The following is a 22,707-nucleotide window of genomic DNA, read 5'->3' on the forward strand; positions in this document are numbered from 1 at the left end:
ATCACATACATACATAGGTACATACATCATCACATCATCACCATTCCCCAATCCACAGTATTCTCTCCAAACTCACAAACTCAAAAACTCACAAACTGCTCAAATAAATAACTCAATAAATAAATAAATTGCATAACCAAAACCAAAACCAACCCAACCCAACGAAACTCGACATCTCAAAGGATGAAAAAAAAAACTTTCCCAACTAAAGCTAGGTAGGTAGGTAGATCAAAATCATCAATTCATAAATAGAAAATCTTGCCATAACACATTCATCCAAAATCATAAAAAATCTCCTCTCCAGCATCTGATTCCATCATTCCCCATTCCCAGTTTCGTAATAAATCGTCCATCATATCCAAATGCGTCATTCCACACTAATGTACCCTCCCGATCCGTCATCCATTCAATCCTTCGTTCCACTTCGAATGCCCGCGCGTTACTACAAGTGTTTGTGTTTCCGTTGGCCGAATGCGGGTAGGTATGTACGCTGTACGCTATACTTGATTACGCCATGCATTGCGCCGGACATAAGCTGTTAAGCTATCCTTCTTAATGGCGATGGGAGCGAGCTAATATGTAGAAAATATACCAATCAGTTATGGTTTTCATGTAGATAAATTTGGTAACAATATAAAATGTAGACTGGGACTTGTATGGGTATGTAGGATCGTTATAAAATTTCTTCATCTATCTTTGATCATGTGAAATGAAGAAATAGTAAAGTAACGAAATGACAACAAAGGAAATGTTAAATTCAAAAAATTTAAAAAAAAACAACGTCTGGGTGTTATGTAAAACATGTGAGAGAGATAATGAAATTCGTCAAGGCATGGAGAAACTCTGTGATGTGTCGTGAACTCATAATATCATCCTTGCGCCGAAGAAAGACCCCAAAGGTAAAACCAATCATTACAACTCCTTTCTGTAATATCGCGTGCTGTTTCGGTTTTTTCATGAAATGGTTTTAGGCAAAGCTTGAACAAAGGTATTGTGTTTGGTGGAAGCCAAAAAAAGAGCGTGATTGGTGTGTGTGTCGGTATATGAGATGGTTGAATTATCTTTCATATCCAACAGGAGGAGCTGGTAAACCCGTAGAGTATGGATTTCCATCATAGTAACGAGGACCCGGATTGTAGCGACGATCATCATATCGATCATCGTAACGACTGTCATAAGACGGAGAATATGTGTCGCGAGAATCTTCTCTTTGTCTTCTGTCACCATTCTCCAAATGTCTCTTTTGTCTTTCGAGACGTTTCTTATGACGTTCGCCCTTTTTCTCTCGAAATTCTTTACATTCGTGTCGTATCTCATTTGCTTCCTTAATTTCCGAAATGGCTCCTTTGATACCGAGTGCTGCAATACCAACAGATGCTGCATCTTGTAATGCCGCCTTTGCTTTAAGCTTCCTTGCCTCCTCTGGGGTCATCTCTCCTTCCTTAACAGCCTTGTGTCGCGCATCACGTGCCTCCATACTTGCGTAGACATTATGTGCTGCATGGATCGTGGCAACAGTTGCCAAACCGGCTGTAATAAGTTGCTTACCTTTCATCTTTTTAACCCTCCTCTCATCCTCTGACGACGAAATCAATGAATCGTCGCTATCGTACCCATTCTTTCCTTCAGAACCCTTCTTGCTTCTCTGTCCATCCCTTGCTCTACCACCTCCACGGCTGTCTATACTTCCACGAGAGTCGGCGTGACGTGGATTGCCATAAACATCACCTCTTGAATTCTTAGAGCGTCTTGGACGTTCTTCGTAAGAATCATAGTCATCGTAGTTATCACGATTGCGGCTACGGCTACGATCGCGGCTACGACCGACTTCATTAGCAACAGCTCCGGCTCCAGCTCCAATACCAAGAGCAGCCAAGCCCTTTCTTGCCATTGAGCTGACACTCTTGCTTCTGCTACGCTTGCTACGATCTGGTGATGGACTGCGGCTGTAATCATCTCTGCGTCCACGAGATTGAGAACGAGCTCTGGATCGAGATTGGGAACGAGCCCTGGATCTAGATCTGGAACGATCGAGTAATTTCTTGCCAGCGATAGCTCCAAGACCTGCAGTTGCAAGAGCGGCGAGACCGGTTCCACCACCGCCTCCTCCACCTCGGGATGAAGAACGTGCTCGAGATCTGGATCGAGAGCGTCCAGTAACAGGATCTTCTTCGACATCCTTTCGTGATCCGTTAATGGCACGATTTCCAACGAGACCTCCAACAACTGCCTCAAGGATATGACGCTTGCTCTTCTTGTCAGCATCTCTGTCGATAGCCGCATCAATACCACCAGCTCCGATGGCTGCAGTAAGGATACGCTTTCCTTTCTCACCACCCCAGGCTCCAGGCTCATTTCGGACTCGGAATGCTTCGGCAGCGCCAGCTAAAAGGGCAGCTTTGGCAGCTTGTTGATATTTGGCAGTGCCCTCACCTGATCTGGACTTTGATCTGCTTCTCTTGGAGCCCGATTCCTCATAATAGCTGTCTCCGCTACCTCTGCGGCCTCGATGGTGTTCAGCGCCCTTTGCGGCAGCTCCTAAACCTGCAAGAGCCATAGCGCCCTCGACAATTGACTTGCGGCGACCCTTCTTCTTCTCAGGTTTGATCTCCTCCTCTTCGGAGTAATAGGATTCTTGAACTTCACCATTTCGCCCTCTGTGAGCAGCATATTTCTTAACCTTCTTTTCTTTATTTCCATGTTTGTCGTAAAGTTCTGTTCCTTCGTACGCGGCAAAAGCACCGGCAGCTCCGACCATAGCAGACGCTATTGGGTTTCGCTCGACTGGTCTACCCTCGGCAGATCTTCGATCCCATAATTCCTTTGCACCAACCGCTAAAGCAGCTCCTCCAACGGCGGCCACAATTTTTTGATTTCGTGAAAGCGATCGTTTATGTTCGACTTTTGTATCTTCGTAATAATCACTTCGTCGATCGAGATCTTGGAAAGAGCGTCGTGGATCGCCTCTGCTATCGTCAAGGTATTCTCCGTAGCGACCATCACGCCCTACAGAACGAGATCGGCGGGCTGGCGCGCCGTACCTAGACTCACGGACGGACGTTCGTTGGTCTACATAGGCACCACCTGCTGGTGGGGGAAAATCTCTTCTAACCTCTTCGATTGACAAATCGCTATCTTCACGACGAGGTTGACGTATGAGTTCTCGTGTTTGAATAACTTCTCTCTCTCTTTCTCTAATCGGAGCGTCGGGAGCATGAGTTACTGTAGGCGCGGCTGAGCGAACATACGTTTCTTGAGTTTCGACGTAACGTGGCTCGTCAGCATATCTTGGTTCGCGATCATGTTTTCGATGACGATGGGAATGGTGTCGGCGTGGTTCTTCGACCGTCTCATACTCATAATCGTAAGAAGTCATGATTGATGATTGATGGCGGGGTTATTCTCGATTTTGCGACAGGAAAGTGCTTTGCTAAATGTTCACTTCCGAGAAAACTTGCGAGGGACAGCACTAATAATTAATTAGGCCTTTTGACTTTGTTTCTAGCAAGTTTGCTTTTTTGGACCCTCTGTAAATTATTTGAGTCCGCAATAGACGATGTGAATAATTGTTTTTGTGTGTTGTTTTGGTGTGAGAGTTGTGGTGGAATAAATCAAATCACAACAGTCATACCCCAAAAGTAAGGGTAATGTCGTAATATGACGAGTGAGGGGAAAAGCGAATCAAGAAGTGAATGTCGGTGAGATATTCAATACTGGGTAGTTGTTATCGTACAGGGCCAGGTAGATACTAAAAGCGAAGAGTGACCACAAGTTACAACATGGGCAGCGCTTGAGTCTCATACGAAGGAGGTGGCTGGAGATGGGAATCAAATAGAAAGGCAATGAACTTCTTGTTTTGGGCGGTTCTATCGGATATGTATGATTACGAGTTTGGCATGAACCATATGATACCTAGCAGCCAGGCATGAATCCATATGAATCCGTATGTATGATAGGTATATATTGGATAAATTATCCACAATTTGGGGGAATTCTCTCTTCTTTCATTTGGCGCGCGGTTGAATTCACCATTCCTGAATACTAATGAGTTAGAACTTGACTGATAATATCTAACTCCCAAGTCCCTACTTAAGTAACTAGCCAGGTACTTTACGAACCTTTTTTTAAGGGACGTCCGGGGATTTGCCTGGTCTTGAATGGCTCAGCTAGCTGCCTGTAGTAATAAACAGCTGAAGGTTTTCCAAGTTTGATGCACGATGATGAGGGATTCAATAATATGGATCATCTCATTCGATGATCTATCACCAACCGGAAAAGAGAAACATGCTTGTTTGCTATCTCAGATCTGACAACCCTCCAAATTCATGGGAAGATCACTCCACCACTTAATCTGTTCCAACCTTCTAGAATCTAGAATCGATATCAAATATATACAAGGCAGCCCAATAGAGTCCCAATGCTCCACGACAATCCTATCTGGGGAGTAATTTCCGTGTGTTGAAGGTATGTTTGAAACCTCTTTCGAGGATATACGTGAGAACGTGAGGGTGACGAGCTTATCATCCGTAATATTGGCGGGGTACTTTTAAACGTTATCGTCATTGGGTATCTTCGGGCTCAGCGCGCCCAATCGGTTAGTAACAGGATTCATCTCTTTTACATTGTCCCTCGTCCCATCGTACTTGTTCCGAGACCATGGCATGATACTCTTCGGCGAGAGCGAAGATAGGTATTAAGCTGATGACTACCGAGTACCTTTTGTGGGAAATGCTTGAGCCGCAAGTGCCGTATCGTGTGGTGCGTATGGATGTCTTCCATTTGATATACGTACTGCCAGGGTTACTCAACTGCGCCCGTGGGATGAGATGGAGGGGCTGAGATCTAGTGTTGGCTGTGCGGTAAAAATTACATCACGAGAACAAATGATCGATAATCCAATAAAACCCGCTGCTTTTCCCAACAAAATAAAACATCTGCTTCGTGGCGAGAATGTTAGTAAATACCTAGGTAAAAGTATCTAGTGGTTAGCAGTAAAAGTCGAATCCCTTGTAAGTTGTCACACCTTTCCAAAAATTCATAAGGCTATTGTTTTCCGGGATATCCTTGATAATGCTGATGAGCTGTTCGATGGAAGTTTTTCATAATTCGAATCTTCATGAAATATGATGTCATATCGGGCTTGTAACTCCACTTTGCATACTGTTTCTACAATGTATTGATGCTATCTACCTACCTAGGTATGTATTGATACTCGGAAGCTCCTTGTTGACTTTGGCCTGACTGTATGTGTATGGTACTTTATGCACGGTAAGGGAACGAATTTGGGCTCGGTCTTGCCCGCCCCCCTTTATTTGATTCTGGGGGAATTTGCTTAGAAGTTAGAAGTTAGCATTCAGAAGCTAGAAGCTAGAAGCTAGAAAGCCATCAACCTTAAGGTAAGGCTCGGAAAGGCCCGAATCATGAGATCAAAATTCAAACTGTATTGGTGATAGTCTACCATGTAGTATGTAGGTAGTGATCATTAGTCAAATGATGCTTGATTCATTAGATCTGGAACCTGTCCGAATCCTGTTCTTCTTCTTCTCTGCCAACATTTAGTATACCGTGGACATCCCCACGAGTGGCTGAGTTCTGGCTTCGAGGCTTGTACTTTCTGTCGTTAACGAAGATTCCTTCATGAAACCCCTGTAGAGAAATCGTGCATTGCTGCAGACATCACTACACCCAACACTCAAACAAAATTTCTATCCGTGTACAAACTGACGCACCAATTTTGAATGGTCATCAAATGCTAAAATGTTCACAGATTTACAAGAGACTATAGTATGTCGAATTTTGTAAAAGAGGGCTTATCAAATCAAGGATTAGATACGATACCATATGCCGAAGTTGTATACCTTGAGCTTTCCTTTCGAGGCTATTTGAACTTTGCAACTGCTTCTTACCCATCTATCGTTGAATGACCACCGAGATATCATGGACAGGAAATTCAAGCTGTTCAACCACCTTGAATTAGTCTCCGAGCTGCCAAGAAAGGGTACCTGTTTTCGCAGTTGAAGAGTAACACTCGTTTCCTGAGTGCCGGCATAAGCTTTACATCTTGACAAGAAGAAACGACTAGCCTGGAATCGAAATCGAAAAAGTTCGATCAGGGACCAAAATTCGAGATGAAAGTACTGTCATTTGTTTGTTTGCTCGTCTGTCTAGGACTGACCAAGTCGTAACATACCAAGACCTAGTAGAATTCTGGCCTCGCAACCAGATAAGGTCATGTGCCGGACGATAGCTAGCGCATCAAAGCATAGTAGAAAGCCCAATGCTACAATCACCGCATCGTTCAATCCTCTTCATATTATTAGTGTCATCAAGAAGCGCAGTTGACAATAGTCTTCCACCCCAGAATTCTAGTATCAAATACTACTCTCGTTCAGTATTCTCATATCCACGTGCCAGACACGTGCTATCTTCAACATCGGAAAGTTTTGTTGCACATCTGGGAGCCTTTCTCACTTTTGCAATTGAGATGAAATTTTAATTTTGACAACGGAGTTGGAATCCTGCATGTTTGGAGATCTCGAATTCAAAGTTTCGGGGGATTTGAAAGAGAAAAGGAGCTCGTCGTTTGTGGTTTTGATTGTTTTTGTCTTTGTTTACCCTGACTTTTTTTTGAGAGATGCCGAGGTTGTTTTGATACTAAAATGACCTTGATGGATGGGGAAATTCACCGTTGGGAGCTCTCGTCGTATGTAGGAAGTGAAGTTGCAAAAATCGGACAGTAACCTACCTGGATTGCCGGCGGTAGGTACGGATGGACAGTGAATGAGTGGGTCTTGAGAAGACTTCGTCACGCATCTGAAGTTTTCAAATCGATGTATCTTTCTATCTCTTGGTCATACTTTGAGAGATGACGGCGGGCGACGGAAGTTTGGATTGTGCATCTGAATCTGAGGTGTTTTTGTAATGTTGCGATCGTTCGTCTATTGGTAGATTTCTTGGTTTTCGTGATGAGAGTTTCATTTGAAGTGAATTATGGGAACTCTTCTTTATGCGCCTACGATTTTATCATAGTACTCCTTTATGTTATGACATATGACTTGGTAAATGATGGTACCGCGAGTACTTGCGCTTCCTTCCTACATTGTCGCAATATCATCTCATCGATTCCAGACTTCTCATCCCATCTCACCCTTCACAATTCACCCCTCTGCACATCAAATTCTTTTTGTTGCACATCTCAATTTCTCATCACAATGCGCTCACGCATCTACTGGCCCAAATCTCATTTTCAACCTCCACACTCGATCCACTAACTTCCCGTAGGGCTCCCGCAGCGACCACTAGCTCACAATACCTCAGCCCTACAAGATTTCCCCAGATTCCTCAAAATTTCAAAGAACCAATAACCTTCCGATCGCAAAGCTCAGGCCCCTTTGCGCGCGATCGCAAGTTCCTGAGAGTCTATAATAGCCACTCATTTTTCGCGCCCTTTCCTACTTGGGTCCTGAAACTTTTCTCTTTTTTGAGATGTGCAACAAAAGATTTGGAGGTTTGGGGAGTGCTTGAGATTGGTCGGTTTCTCACTTGGACCAAGCGTAGGGCTGTGGCGGCTAGTAGCTGCGGTGTATTCACTTTGTTTCAGGGTGCAGGAGAAGGTGAGGAAGTTTCGTGGCAGATTCGTCTAGTCTTGTCTCTTCATTTATGGCTTTTGGTTTTGTTGCATGTCTGCAAATCTGAATAGCTTCGAATTTGTCCTTGACAGGAAGAGTCGATGTTTTGAATCTTGTGGTGGGAGTGTGAAGGGCAGTGTCTGTCTGATGAACTGTTCAACAAGGGGGAAATCAGATTTGTGTGCTGTCGCTGGCGTCTATCTCGTCTCAACTTTTGATCTTATCTTTAATCGCTTTATTCCACTCATTCACTTGTCACTTGTGTGTTATCTCATCTCATATATTCAATTCTTCTGAATATCTTGCTTCGCTATTGGCTACGGAATTTAAGGAAGGTTTTTGTTGCATATCGTACTTTTCACTTTTACATTCTTTTTATGTCTTATCAGAATAAGTTTCAGCACGTTGGACTATTGCGATGTCTTTGGGTGAGTAAAGAGAGGCCAAGTATCAAGTCTTTCGGGCAATTGAAAAAAAAACCAATAAATGCCTGGGTGGTTGCTTGTCTTGATATTTCATCTCGATTTGAGGCTGTGGTCTAATGGTCGGACGATTAACGATTGAATCGCTTGTTGATCAAGCATCAAGCATCAGGCATCTTAAACTATTAACTTCGTATAATTCATCCAATAGGCACGTAGATTTACTCGAGCCTCAAATGCACTTTTTAAGAATCTCTCGTCATCTTCAAGTGGTAGGGGCCAAGTACCGTCTTACCAAGCAGCAATGCTACACTTTTTATGATTCACAGCCTCCCGAAACCATAAAGGAGACTGGCTACCACGATTTTATATCCGAAGCAAGTGGTTGCCTCATGGAATCGTCTTGCCAATCAATTTCGACAAAGCTAGCTGAATTTGGTCATTGGGTGCAAGATTCATACCCACCCACTTACCCTGCAGTAAGCAGCATTAGCCCATTTCAAACTATCGAAATGCAATGCATGTGAAATTCGAAACGTCTAGAGTGCTTGGAGCCCCCAATATTTCTAGCAGTATCTAGTTTGATTCGAGGGGGTTAATCTTATCAAGAGAATCGATTCAAGCTTATCGATGAAGTTGAGTCATACGTTGTTTTTGTGAGGCTCAAGATGTTCCGTGTGCGAGGCTCCTTTCTGGGCTTTTGGCTGATCGCGAAGGAATTCGACTTGAGATAAACCATCTTAATCTAGACACCGATACAATGAGGCTGGGTATTAATAGCGATTCTTTTACTTGCATCTGAAGGGTGTGGTCTAGAATCTGACAGCATGGGATATATAGAGAGAGAGAAAGAGAGAGAGAAAGAGAGAGAGAGAAGACAGCATAATCTGTACACACGCATATATGTTTGTCATTTCATTTCGAGCCCCGAAGTGAACTAAACCAACCTTCCTCTTGTCCAAAATGAATATTACTACACGATATCTACACATGTATTTCCTCTATCTCCTCTACATACCATCAGTTCTCGCAGACAATACGCAAAGTAACGCCTTCAGCGCCGAAGCCTCGTGTTATGCCCTCCCATATGGTGGTTGGGGCTTCTTCTCTCACATCCTCACATATTACACCGTTATCGTAATGTGTTGCCACAAGAGACCTGCCACACCGTGGATAGACTCCACTCCCGACAGCACATGGAACAAAGCGATCGCTATTGTAAAGCTTCTCTTTACACTCCTACCAGCCATCAAAACCATGATCACATGCAATCACGCCTGGTATATCCCACCTTTCCCCTTCTACACTTCATCCCATCTCGCGAAATTCTAACTTGTCATTTTCCAGGCAATTTGAAACCATCGCGGCAATGAAACTAGCTCTCTCGCTTACCTCGGGCTTCATCGCCATCTTCCCTTCTTTCTGGTGGCTACTCCTCTATCTCCCCGGCGTCATCGCCGGCACAGCCGGTACCATCTCTCTTGCCTCATCTAATTTCTCATCGCGAATGAGCACCATCACTGCGGTGTTTGGAGGCGTGGGCTTAGCAATCGCCATCGCAACTGTATTCATCTCCTGCCTCCGGTTCTCGGGTAGCGATAAAAATCCCTTTGGAACGGGCGCATTGATCGGACTTAGTGGATATGCGTCTTGCGTGCCGATTTGTTTGGTTTTCGGTGCGCTGTATTCGGATTGGGTGCTGGCGATTGTGGCGGATAATTTGATGGGGTATCCTTCTGGTCAGTCGAAAAGTGTGCAGGCGTTGTGGGTTTTGTATATGATTGGGAAGAGGTTGAATTTGTTGACGATTTGAAAGAGTGAGTCTTATTAATGTAAGTGCTTGACGGGAAGGAGAAATGTATAATGATTGGGTGAGGTTTGGTATGCTAATTCGAATGAGTGCTTATTTGGGTAAATAGTCATGAATAAAATTGTCAATAATTTGAAACTCATTTAAGCATTCATTTGCCTCATTGAAACGAGGATCTACAGGTTCAGACGTGCAATGAAATCTTCGCGAATCTATGATCTCACGAACGCTACCGCCCTAACATTAGTATATTCAGACGTTAGTGTATTTATCAAAAAGCTCAAACTATTGAGCTTCGTCGACCGTTGAAATATCTCGCTAGGTCTATTTGATTTACCACCTTCTCCCAATTACGAAAATTTCATTTCGCAATGGGTACCCTCCTACATTTTGGTAATTCGTACCTTCACTCGAAGTTCGAAGCAGAGTTGCTGGGAGGAGAACTCCTCATGAGTAGTCATAAAATGAAGGTAAATTCTGGAATATCCTAAGCAAACTTGATTTAACACGCTCCTCATAACATGTCGAATTTCCTCAATACCCCAGACCCCCCCCCATAATCCCCAAATCCCTCTCCCTCTCACGCAACCCACAATCCCTTCTCCTTATGCCACTCTTCTATACTAAACTCCCCATACCCCTCATAAACCTTCTTCTTTCCCTCCGGCCACCTAACATATTCCGGCTTACTATCCCCCTTCACACAAACCATTTCCTCCGCAATCGGTAGTTCCGTATCAATTGCACTTGCAAAAGGATGAATTAGCTCCGGCCATGTTTTATCCCAAAGCCAGAGCATCGATGCACATTCGCTGCAGAAATTGCGTTCGGATGTGCATTTTTTGGCAGTGGGTTTGCCACGGTCGGCGGTTGCAGTGTATTTTCTACGGAATGTTAGAGCAAGGAAAAGAATCAACAAGGGAAAGGGGGAGAAGGAAGTACTTGATGTGTTCTTTGCCCTTGGTAATCTCGAGCGTAGAGGCTATACCGCCTAGATTAACGCATCCACCGTAACCCCCACATTTGCGACAGATGGAACAAGCGCAGAGTTGGTATGGCACGGGAGTCTGGGATTGGAGAGAAAATTCTACGAGGCCGCATTGGCAGCTTCCTTCTAGTTTCCTGGGATAGATATTAGCACCGTGGTTTAGAGCTTTGAAGAGGGGTAATCTGGATGGGGACCTGCATTGGCATTTTGAGTATTTGAGGTGATATGTGAAGTTATTCAATAGACAAGCTACTTATAAGTACCTAGGTAGGGAGATTTATTTCTTTAATATTAATTTTTCATTACAAATGCTTCGTTGTTTACTCAAGTAGTTGTCATCGACATTAACCCCTCATTAGAGCTCCAATAGCTTACGTCATAAATCTGGGGTAGAATTATCGGAACAATAGAAAATCCTTCTCCGATCAAGTGCATCTAATTTATCGACAACATCGAATCATTCCAACAGTAAAATACGCATCAATAATCATGAGTACATTTGGAAGCCCGGGTGGGCGTATGGTCAATAACAAACCTTCGCCGTATGTTACTCTCATGATTTTACAATTTGTCGTGTATTCTGGCAAAGAGAAAACTAATGATTGAATTTGGGAATACAGGCCAGAAAGAGGAAGTTTTCCATTGGATCATGATGGTATGGTTTACTTTTCTTCCTTGAATACGAATTAACGAGTCCGCAAATCGAAATGGCTTTGAACTATGGAATGTTAGAACATATACTAATACGGCAATGCGACTACAGGTGAATGCAAATCAGTAATGCAAAGTTATCTCAATTGTATGAAGAAGGTTCGAGGCATGAATGATCCAGAATGTAGGGATCTGGCGAAATCATATTTGTCGTGTCGGATGGATAGGTGGGTCACCGGCTTTCATACATATTTGGGTTGTGAATTGGGAATCGGAATAGGGTTTGAGACGTTGAGGACTAACGGTTGGATGTGCTGCAGGAATTTGATGGCGAAGGACGAATTCAAGAACTTAGGGTTCGCTGATGAGAGCTCAGAGACGAAAGGTGCAGATAAGAAGGATGATGTAAAAGAGGGTGGCGACGATGCAAACAAACATAAGAACGAGCTAAGGTGGTGAAGGTGGCTATGGATTGGTTCGAGGCGAGTTGAAAAGAAACGAATGAAACACTATGGGATAGCGAGGAGGTATCTTATCATCATCTGTAAAACTACAGTATTGGGTCGGCGTTTTTGGGTGGAGCTACAGGGTGGATGTCTGTCAAAATGTTTGAATAAAATGCCAAGGAAATTTATTTTCACACATGCAAGGGAATATTGTTTCAGCTACAGCGTCATTCTATTTTGTTTTCCATTCGATGGTGCTGGTAGTCGCAGGGTCTAGATTCTAGCCATCATATTTATGGTTTGCTATGTTGCCCAATAAGCGAGGGTTCAAATACGATGCTTTCAAGTGCGAGACCGTCAACAAGTGTAGACGATAGATATTGCCTTTGCCAAAGCCTTTAATTATATGGAGTTGAAGGACAGAATATATAATTCTTTGTTTCCGTCATCTCCAACAAGCGATCCACCCTGAAACTGCTCAAGATTTAGATCGGAAGACTTCACAAAAGATTGTGTAAGTCTGCTCATCTTGATTTACTTGGGGACGAATAACGTGTTCAGCATACCGAATAAATACGGGGACTATTTCTCCCAAATTTCAGTTTGCAATGGCATGTTTTGGATACATTTGCCAGCTGAACGAACCGTCGATATTCGAGTATCACATTGATTAACTACATTCAATTGTTATTTTTCGGAATTTGTTTTGTGTGTATTATGATATAATATATCCTTGATCGAGCAACAATAGCTCTAATAAATTCATGCAAAAATGGAGTATTAGGAAAGCGTGCAATAATTGGAATGAAGGGGGGCTACCATTTCCAGTTACTCATAGGGCAGCCCCATTGATCTAAACGACATCAAACAGGCAAAATCAAATAACAGCGAATCAATGAAACTTTCACTCAAACTCCCAGAATGAACACAACTAATCTTGCCGTGCTGGTGGTTCTTGACCATGTGACGACAGCAAATGAGCAGTCCCAGACTTAACTACTCCCTGGCAACGGTTAACGATCACGCCCCGTATAGTTCCTGGTATTATTTGGTCGAGGAACCCGCGTATCACTCCTCGGCTCCCTGCTCTGCCTTTGAGGATTATCTATCTCAAGAATAGATTGTGCTCTCTCATGTGTTGCTTTGAGTTCCATAGACTTTGAAATAAGTTCCTTTACTACTTTCTCCTTGACCTCATTCTCCCTACAATTCTTTGATTTGAGAATCTGACGATATCGAATGATGACAGGGTCTAAAACATCCTCGCTTTCCCCCATTTTTCTCATGATCTCCCATGTCTCAGGTGAACACCCGTTAGCATCTTTAAATGCTTTTTCATAAGCCGTTGCATCCCCTTCTGTCTGTACCGGCCCTCCTTTCTTGAGTTCTCTATCTTCATTCTTGATAGAGTTCTCAATTTCCCAATGGATTTGCCGAGCTTTTACAAGATGTTCCGTGCATTTTTCAACATTAATTCCAACCTTGCTTCGCCCCTTTAGAATCCCATCGATCTCGTGTAATTTTTCTAGTTTTATTTTCACTTCATGTAAGAGAGGACCAATGTCTTCCGCCAATCCAGGCATGCATGCAAATTCTTTGAGGGTCCTTCTAAGATAACCCATGTTCGGAACTTTTGGATCTTGGGAAGCTACGTCAGATCGTTCGCGGTTGTCTCGAGATCTCGATGAAGCTCTTGAACCTCCCCTTGGTGCCTCTGTTTGATCATCTCGATAGTCTCTTTTCTTTCTAGACTCGCCGTCTTTATGACGAAAGGGGTTTTTGCTAAACATTGTTTTGCTCCCCAAAAATAAGACTGCTTAATGCAATGAACTGAAAAATTTTGAATAATAATTTATGTACGCAGCTAAATTCAATTGCATCAGAGGGGTTTTTAATTATCAAATCGCTTAGGCATATGTTCCAACTGATTCTGGCAGTGCTGGGAACGAATTTCAAAGACTAAACCCTCTAGAGGTATATGAGACTTTGAAACTGATGCCTAAGCCTATAATACAACCTTGATACTTTTCCTTGAGCGGCTACCGCGGTTTGTTGTCGCTGGCGCTTAAGGTTATGGCCTTCTTGAGGTCGCCTGTGGTCGATCGCTAGATTACAGCGGTACACAGGAGTCGGTTAAAGGAAGATTTGTTGCCATGTAAAAAGCATACAGAAGCATGAAGAATTGTTGACTAGAGAAACTTGAAGATGAAATGGTGTGGTAGTCCGTGAAGGATTTAAAGTTACGAAAATTTAGAAGATTACGGACGTGGGTACCGAGCATAATGGAATTTGTTGTCATAACCTATACCCTGTGGTGGCAGAATCCGTGGTTGACGAATCAATTGTTTCGTCAACTAATCCTAAAATTTCAATACTTAATACTATATGGAAAAACAGGTCGTATATAGGAAAGCTTTCTGTATTTGTTACAGATTGGGTTTGACGTTGGATTTAATACCAGTGCCGGACTTTTGTTGATGATTTGAACTGCGACCTGTGGTAATATGCCAGGAACCCGAAAAAATGACGTTCAATATCCTCCAGGTTACATATGTGTTCGTGGAGCTGTTGATTATACCGGTCATCCGAGTTTTTCGTAAGACATGATTGTACGCTGACTTTCAACAAACTTCTAATATGCAGAGTTCCTAGACTCATGGGCAAGCACGAGAGTCTTTTGTGACTGGGCCTTCTCTCAACTGGAACTGTCTATGTATACTTGGTCTAGAAATATCTAATTGAACCGCGCTACATATACTAAGCTCCTTGATTTCAACATCGGGCTCGATGTCGATTACTTCCACTAGTTCAACTGTGAATACCTGGAGACTGTTATATCTAGATATCAAGCTGCTTTATTCCATTCACAAACTAAATCCCTCAATTTCAAGGGATTTCTGAGAATATTGATATGGATTATATTCTTGTGATTGTAGGTAGTTTCACAAAATTTGTCTCCCGCCTCCTTCATTGATTGTTTAACATGCTTTCCTCCTTACTTCCAAACACCTGCCCCTTAAAATCATCTCAAGACTCAATCCCCTCATCGAAATTCTCAACGACACCGCCTTGTCCATCTCACAACCTCATATCACATATTGGCAATTTACTCAACGGGTCTCGGCTCCATATATAATATGCCCATCCGACTTCTTAACTGGGCGACAGATTTCCAACATTGCCAACGAATACGACCAGCACAGCACAGTAGCTACATAATTAAGTTGGGGTGTTAGCGTAGAGGTCTCAAGACCTTAAGTGAGAGAACAAGACTTACGCAGCTGCCGCGGCAAGAACCTCATGGCGCTTGGCTCTCGTGAAGAGTGACAGAACTGCCGAGAATGATAGTGTAAATATCAGTAGTATACCGATAAGAATCCCTATGGATGACTTCGAGCTGGGGACATTACTCAAATACCATAATATATATACTGGAATGACAAGAAGGGTTAGTATAGTGATGAGAATTATCACCGACACTACGATGTTGACACGCTCAGGGCTAAAAAGGATAAGATTCGTAGATTCTGGATTAGTTTTCTCTCTCAATTCCTGAATATCATACAGGAGTTAGCAAATATCAGCCGCAATTATTCAGTAGGACACCTTACCGGAGGGCAGAAAATGTGCCGAGTCAAACGACTTGGGAATTTTTGCGGAATTTTCTCAATAATTCCATCAAGCCAGGTATTCTCTCTGCTTGGCTTCAGGGTGATAAGGTCTTCTTTGCAGAGGATATACGCTTGCTCGGAAGTACACAGGGGAGATTGTTCATCGAAATAAGACCTGACCCTAACATAATCCATGGTCGTCGGTCGGTCGAGAATTGCAAGATTTCGAGAGATAGTCAAGAGCTGGGCTATGATCATAGAAAGGTATGTATTAGTTCCATCGCTACCGATATCAGATCATCATTCGTACCGTATTCTCTAAACTTTATCTCAATGGAATCCAAGAGGTTCTTATGGTCTAAACTTTTCGCGTTGTCCTGCGCCCTTGACCTATGTCTTTCCGGGTCGTTCCTCTTGTATATTTCATCCAATTTGAACAGTCGGTCTTCCTGGGCTCGTAACTCGTCCTGCTTATGTAGCAAAAGGCGTGCTTGAAGATGCCCAAAGCGACGATAAAGCATGAACTGCTCGTCGCTATCAATCACCGTTGCTAGACGGGATAGCCATATATAGAAAGCTCAACTGTATCTTGTCAATTAGTGCTTAAATCCAAGTATGGGTGCCTTACCATTTCTCACCTAATTTTTGCACAAGGGCCGATTCTTTGCCAGGTTCTGAAGATATTCACAAAACCGCGCGGTGTCTTCGTCGGGAAGATCATAGGATTTTTCAAACTCTTCTTGTGTCATACCCTCTGGTTTTATAGGCTTCAAAGTTGTTGGGTCTAGTAACGCGGGCTTAAGAACTTTCGTGATACCTACATCCGCCACACCTTTCTCCATCTGGTCAGCATCACCCGTGCCTGAACTTGCTAGTCCGCTTGCTTGTGACATTTTTGAAATAGGTTGGCGTCTATGGCACTTTAAAATAGAGTGAGTTAAGACAATATCAATATACTCTATGAACTTTTCCTTCACCAATCCTCGCAGTCGAATCGCCTTGATAAGTAAACCCCCCGTCGTACAGCCAAGGTAAGGCTGCTCGACTTACGAGAATAAGTAGCCAGTTACAAGAATTTTGGTGCGGATACATGCATCATTCGAAGGCTATGTTGCTGATGCAACAGACTGCAGAAAAGACTGCGACCAAAATCAACCTGTCCTTATTCTTATTCTGCCTTGCTTCGTGTCTAGATTAAACCTACACTCAGTAGACCGATGTATAGCCTTTGGCAAATACGGCTTGGTAATTTTAAAGCACGTCTATTCGATCCATCATACATATCTAACAGTATGCTAGTCGGTTGACTTATTTTACATTGCAGAGTAGTTGCATCGTCATGAATAAATTTCCAGGTGTGTACAAGTGTTCGAGACTCTTTTGCATTCTACGTTGGGCACGGCAGGTATGACAGTAGCCACATAAAGTTTCCGAATCACACACAAGTGGTATTGGAAGAGTACTTGGAACTTACTGCGGCCGGTCACAATCTGCATATCAAGCTTATTTTTACCATCTTAATACGGTGAATGGATCGCTTGCAATTCTCGGTAACTATGTTAGTGAATACATCTGATGAAAATTTCAACCGATCACAATTTGGAGCTCAACCAATTGATGAAAAGAAGTGACGGTTACATACCTGGGTATTCAATACTTTTGAGATGAAGCTCGGTTGCATGCAAGTTGGTGCTTTGTATTCAGTTCACCACGTGCATGTTAGAGGGCAGTTTTTCAAAAACATTCGTGTGATTTTAACAGGTAGGTGATTCGGACTGTGTGTGGTTAGGTATATAGCAACTGGAAATTAAGATTTGTTGATTGAAGCTGATTATTAGCTACATAGAGTGTATATATCGGTGTGACGAAACTATGTTCGAAACTTTCGTCTCGAAGATTGAATGTCTTCTGCTCACTTTCGTTGATTTCATCTTAGGGGTAGTTATGCAGATTTGAATGTTCTTTTTAAGATTAGTATTCGTTAAACAAGGAAAGTGGGAGTAGCAGCAGAGAGGAGGCGAAAATAGCAGACATCTGATTGGCTAACTGGAGGCGGGGATGAAAATTTGGGCATGTTGGCGAGGTCCATGGAACTTGGTGGTGAAGTGATCGTGTACTCTGATTCTCCACGCCTTTACAACAGATTAAGCATACGTAGCGATTAATGGTCGAGGTATATGTATGGTATTGACTGGGCTGAGTTATCTCTCTCTGGTGGATACCAATGTCATCATCAATCAGGTACTTCAGTCCATGAATGAGAGTAGCAGTTCCAGATCTGTTGATGTGTTTTTCATTTGAAGTCATGAAGCTGTTTTGAATCACTACACTGAAAACAAATTCCAGTAGAACAGACAGGTTCACGTATATTAAGAACATTGAAGATAAAATAAAGTCAAAAGACGGAAGCTTATGGAACCTCATGCAGCTCAGACCTGTAGACTGAATCTTTACTCCTCCTTTGGAAAAGAAGTAGCACCCTTATCTTGTAGAGAACTCATCATTTGTTTCAACTATTGCTTCCCATTCAAATTCTATGTCAATTTGAATGGCAAAACTGTAAGTGATGGGTGCTATTGACAGTGGTTCTCGAACGACTAAGCAAGTTCATTTCAAAACTGGTTAGACTGCCGAGATCAGGCAATGGTGAGAACTTGTGAATAACAACAGTAACTTCAACTTCCATTCTTGTTTCCTTCAACAACAAAAGTCTAGAATCTGTAAGTATTTTTTGAAAGATTTCTGAACTCCTGTTAGGGGTAACAATTACTAACATTATATATCAGAAGCTCGGGCCAGCGTTCTGCACGGGCCTCTTTCATCAATATGCCTCCCAAACCAAAACAAAGCTGTCAAAAGCAAGCCACCACCTCCAAGAATCAACCTTCAAAACCTCCATACAATCTTGAAGGGAGAGTTTTCAGCATGGATAAATCTGAACCTTTCATCGATTCCGGCTTAATTGCCGTTGCTCTTGTTATCAAATCACAAACAGGACCACATTTTGTTTTTCACTATCCACCTCGACCATCATTTGCTCCACCACCACGCAATTATAGATATGGCACGGAAACTGATCAGAGCGAGCTTGAAGACCGGACACCTAGCGATGAGGATGACAGCGACGACTTCTCCGATCTTGAAGACCCAATTGCTTCAAAAATTGGAAAATTGAACTTGAATGGAAAAAAGGGGAATGGTGGAAATGGCAGTAGATCGCGTCACGTGGAAATTGAAAACGACGATCACCTTGAAGGCAGAGACGGCGAACAAATCGTTCCTTGGGAACAATTCGGCGAGTTTCCTACCGTTGATCTTGCGAGTATCTTGACACCACCACGCGCGTACCATAAAAAGAAGTTTGAGCTGTCAATTGACAATCTCTACTTTGTTTCCTATCCCTTGCACATCCGCGAGGATGGATTTTGGAAGAAGCCGAGAAAGTCGAAGAAGGGCAAAGAGGTAGCCAAGGATGAAGATGAAGCTGAAGAATGTCAGGCGGCTAGCGGCAGTCAGGCAAAAAAAGGCAGTAGTTCGGATGACGGTGATGATCATGGAGAAATGACAATGTTTAACGTTGTTTTCGTCATCAGTTTACCTAGGCACGAACAAGATGAGAGAATCGAGGAGCTTTATGAGCATGTTATTAAGACTTTCAACAAGGCCCTCAACCATGCTCAAGCTCAGAGCAATTATGTTTGGAAAGAATCTGAGACCATTCTAGGCATGAAGGAGAGAGCCCGCGAAGATAGTAAGTCCTCCTTGTACATTAATTTACTTCCCAATCTAACTTGTTGATAGAGCGCCCAATGAGTCAATTGTGGAGTCAAATCTTGATCAAATCTACTTTGGCAGATGCAATGCGCGACGTTTACGATGCCGTTGTCAACAATACCATCACCACCGTTTGTCTCGACACCAAGCCTCCCATTGATTTGTCTCTTCATATCCCAATTCCCACATTTTTAATGAGCTTTCCAAACCCCAACGAGCGAGCAAAACCCGGCGTATTACTTTCTAGTGCCAACCCTCTTGTCGATGAGGAAGGTAACCCAGACACTACGCAGCTTGATAAGCACTTTGCACTTCTACTTCTTGAGGATGAGGTTGACGTTATCGCGGAGATATCATCTGAAGATACCGAGCTTTCTGCTCCTTTGATTCAAGTTATTAAATGGGCGAAACCTACTTTATCCTTTCAGCAAGTCGCTCAAGCAAACAATGTTGGTCTTGATGAAGTTCTTACCCTCGCACAACATTTGATCTACTGGCGTAAAGCAATTGCTATTCCACCTATTCACGCTCGCGACATGTTTATCGTTTCTCCCAACTGCGATATGCACAAGTTAATTACAGCAAGCCAACAATGGAAAAAGGCATTTCCTTTTGCTCCATCTTTACAAAGTTTCCTTGGCCAAATATCCTATGCTCCACGCCCCTACAAGTCCTTCGTCCCCTCCAAGAGTCATCGCGAAAAATATATGGAAATGCTTGCATGGCTCATTCGTGGAGGCTGGGTCACTCATCTGCGAACGTTTTGTTGGGTCTGGGTCTGGCCTGAGATCATTTATGAGGTCGAATACCAATTGAAGGCAGAAGCTATCGAGAGAACAAAAAACCCACCTGTTCATACCGCACCCGGATCCCCGGAAGGTAACTCTTCTGAAGAAGCTACAGATGCTGAGAAGGCGGCAGCTCTCGACCCAACAGCTCCGCTCACTACTGAGCAAGCAGCCGAAGCTGCACGCCTTGAAAGACTCGCCGCTAAGACAGTCGCAGAAGCTAAAGCCGCCGAAGACGAATTCGAGAAAATGCCTGTCCCACAAGCTACCGAGCATCCTTCTTTGAACAACGCAGAGCACTTGAAATACATATCCTCCTATGCTATTGTCGATCCACACAAGGCTAGCCATGTAGAGACAATGTATATTGCAGCTATTGGTAAGCGTTGGACTGACCCCAAGGCAAAAGCATTGTGGCCAAAGTTCGTGAAGTATTTTAACGGAACAACTGCTTTGGAAGATATTTGGGCCAAGGAGGGAATGAAGCGTAAGGAGACGTGGAATGTTTTTATGGCTTATCAGGAGCAGATTCTAGTTATGAAACATTGGTAGATGCTGATGATTGATCTTTTACGTTCTCTTCTACGAAGATTAACTTCTGGAGAAGTGAAAAGATGGATGCTATGATGATGATTTACGATGATATTGAGGATGATACGGCGTTACAAAGTTCCAGGAACGGATAGGTTAGTATGATACCATGGCTTTAGTGAATATCTTCGTGATTTGATACCCTTCCATATGAAGGCTATGCCTGAGAATTAATCAAGTCAATTACTTTGTCCCGGTGTCTGTTGACATGGAAACGGGTGAACTACGTAGTGCTGATTCGCATACCTACCTAGGTTCATATAGTAAGGCTGAGTGGAAGAACACATTGTCTACGAAAAGTGTCAAAAAGGTTCAAGACTTATCATATCCCACCCAAGTGAAAGAGGCAATGAGATCGAAGTGACAAAAACTCTGACTAACGACAATAGTTGAAAATAATTGCCAATCAAGATGGTAATATCATTACTAAATGAGCTTATGAGAGCCCCCTAAATAGCGCACAAGTTAGATGAGTTTCCCCCGTGTTAATTCTATAGTCAGATTTTGGCCGCTTCCAGGATCATGGACTGGACGGGACGTTGCGTCCGTTTCTTTGTTTCTCGTGAATCTATTAGACCTTGAGAGAGCTCTATGCTGGGGGATTCACAAGACTCTTTAAGGGGTCCGCAGTAATCTTGGGGGAAGATGCTTTATTGCTACTTTGTTGTCCATGCTTTTCAAATTCTTAGGGTACGGTTAGCTCATTATATATGCCATACGTCTCATACTAATTTGGGAAATCACGGAGTGACACCCGCAGTTCGATATCTCAACACTATGAGGTGTCTTAAATCTTGCAAAGTCAGTCGCCTTTGGCATTTCTTAAAAGTCCCGATACCTGATGCTTGAATAGCTAGAAATGACCCAGAAAGTATCGTTTTAGGCTAGCGTAGGTATTACACAGCGGTCGGATTCACTTTGATAAATAACGGTCGGATTCATTCAACAAAGCTAGGTGAGATCCTCATACCCCTCATTTGAATCCGAACATGCCCAGGCTCATTTTCCTCCCCTCGCTTGATGGGCGCGAATATTCACTGGTTGGCTTTGGTTCTGGTGCTTAAAAGGAATGCTTCTTTCTCGATTTGAGGTTTGAAGATCGGTGGAAAAGATACCACGGTCAACACCAGCAGGATTGGTGGGTGGAGTGGAAAGAGGAAGAGGAAGGGTATTTGGGGTTTGGGGGGAGGTAAGTGGGCTTGAAAGGTGTGGAGTGGCATTTTTGCTTGAAGACATTGGTCTGATGGTTTGATTTGTTGAAGAATGGGATGTTATGACGTTTATGGGATATGATAGTAGAGATGCTATATTTGACAATAGTCAAGGGATGAGTAGAGTGGTGAGAAGATTTTAGGTTTGAATCTTCAGATGAGTGATAACAAAAGAGGAAGATGGTTATTTCTCCCAACTATACACTAAATTAGGGATTCCCTTGAACCTCAGCTCTTCTCCAACCTTAGAAAGAAGAGGATAGCTTCAAGACTTGTTGTATCTTTGGGTCCACTCTCAAATTCTACCGATGTGACGTGGAGTTTGTCTACGGTATATAAGTACTCAGTCTACGCCTTCGTTCCATGCACAGGACAGCGCAGCTACTTGACCTTCAATTAGCTTCTCGATATTCACTGATCCTCAGAGCAAAATCTACTTGTGTTATCAATGCCCGCAGGGGTCCACGTGTGCAAAAAATCGGCATATCAAGCCCAAGAAGGAAAAAAGTGAATATACAAGGTAGCTTCCAAGCATGTCTTACATAGAAGGTGTATAAAAAAAAGAGTTAATACTGATTTGTGTACACTAGAATTGGGATACAAGCACAAATTCAACGATCCCAATGCCCAACAGAAGCTAGAAGATTGATAGGAGTTCTACACGTACAGACAATACGTATTTCCATGGAGTACGGTCATGTATATATGGACTTGACTTCCAAGAGTAACTTATGCAGATTAACAACAGAAGGAACCAGTCCGATGGACAACAAGAACATGCGAGTGA

At 43.1% G+C, this 22,707-nt stretch overlaps 7 protein-coding genes across 7 annotated transcripts; 3 read left to right on the forward strand and 4 right to left on the reverse strand.

Moving 5' to 3' along the window:
* Positions 1 to 1,057: 1,057 nt before the first annotated feature.
* EAF02_004799 (uncharacterized protein) lies at positions 1,058 to 3,376 on the reverse strand (the record flags this gene model as incomplete). Its single annotated transcript, XM_038900847.1, has 1 exon — positions 1,058 to 3,376. The coding sequence occupies one exon, from the start codon at positions 3,374 to 3,376 to the stop codon at positions 1,058 to 1,060; it is 2,319 nt and encodes a 772-aa protein (XP_038759359.1).
* Positions 3,377 to 9,013: 5,637 nt separating this feature from the next.
* On the forward strand, positions 9,014 to 9,863 carry EAF02_004800 (uncharacterized protein; the record flags this gene model as incomplete). The annotated part of the gene is made up of 2 exons (XM_038900848.1): positions 9,014 to 9,330; positions 9,398 to 9,863. The coding sequence occupies 2 exons, from the start codon at positions 9,014 to 9,016 to the stop codon at positions 9,861 to 9,863; spliced, it is 783 nt and encodes a 260-aa protein (XP_038759360.1).
* A 577-nt stretch (positions 9,864 to 10,440) lies between these two features.
* Positions 10,441 to 11,054, reverse strand: EAF02_004801 (uncharacterized protein; the record flags this gene model as incomplete). Its single annotated transcript, XM_038900849.1, has 3 exons — positions 10,441 to 10,744; positions 10,803 to 10,982; positions 11,047 to 11,054. 3 exons carry the CDS (start codon positions 11,052 to 11,054, stop codon positions 10,441 to 10,443), a joined length of 492 nt encoding a protein of 163 aa, XP_038759361.1.
* Positions 11,055 to 11,337: 283 nt separating this feature from the next.
* On the forward strand, positions 11,338 to 11,958 carry EAF02_004802 (uncharacterized protein; the record flags this gene model as incomplete). Its single annotated transcript, XM_038900850.1, has 4 exons — positions 11,338 to 11,390; positions 11,469 to 11,503; positions 11,612 to 11,726; positions 11,820 to 11,958. The coding sequence occupies 4 exons, from the start codon at positions 11,338 to 11,340 to the stop codon at positions 11,956 to 11,958; spliced, it is 342 nt and encodes a 113-aa protein (XP_038759362.1).
* A 1,000-nt stretch (positions 11,959 to 12,958) lies between these two features.
* EAF02_004803 (uncharacterized protein) lies at positions 12,959 to 13,735 on the reverse strand (the record flags this gene model as incomplete). Its single annotated transcript, XM_038900851.1, has 1 exon — positions 12,959 to 13,735. The coding sequence occupies one exon, from the start codon at positions 13,733 to 13,735 to the stop codon at positions 12,959 to 12,961; it is 777 nt and encodes a 258-aa protein (XP_038759363.1).
* A 1,363-nt stretch (positions 13,736 to 15,098) lies between these two features.
* On the reverse strand, positions 15,099 to 16,449 carry EAF02_004804 (uncharacterized protein; the record flags this gene model as incomplete). The annotated part of the gene is made up of 5 exons (XM_038900852.1): positions 15,099 to 15,156; positions 15,223 to 15,497; positions 15,557 to 15,804; positions 15,867 to 16,106; positions 16,245 to 16,449. 5 exons carry the CDS (start codon positions 16,447 to 16,449, stop codon positions 15,099 to 15,101), a joined length of 1,026 nt encoding a protein of 341 aa, XP_038759364.1.
* A 1,933-nt stretch (positions 16,450 to 18,382) lies between these two features.
* On the forward strand, positions 18,383 to 20,670 carry EAF02_004805 (uncharacterized protein; the record flags this gene model as incomplete). Its single annotated transcript, XM_038900853.1, has 2 exons — positions 18,383 to 19,307; positions 19,358 to 20,670. The coding sequence occupies 2 exons, from the start codon at positions 18,383 to 18,385 to the stop codon at positions 20,668 to 20,670; spliced, it is 2,238 nt and encodes a 745-aa protein (XP_038759365.1).
* Positions 20,671 to 22,707: the final 2,037 nt, after the last annotated feature.

This window comes from Botrytis sinoallii, assembly GCF_014898435.1.
Source record: "Botrytis sinoallii strain Bc 23 chromosome Unknown BSIN_007, whole genome shotgun sequence".
Taxonomy (NCBI): Eukaryota; Fungi; Ascomycota; class Leotiomycetes; order Helotiales; family Sclerotiniaceae; genus Botrytis; species Botrytis sinoallii.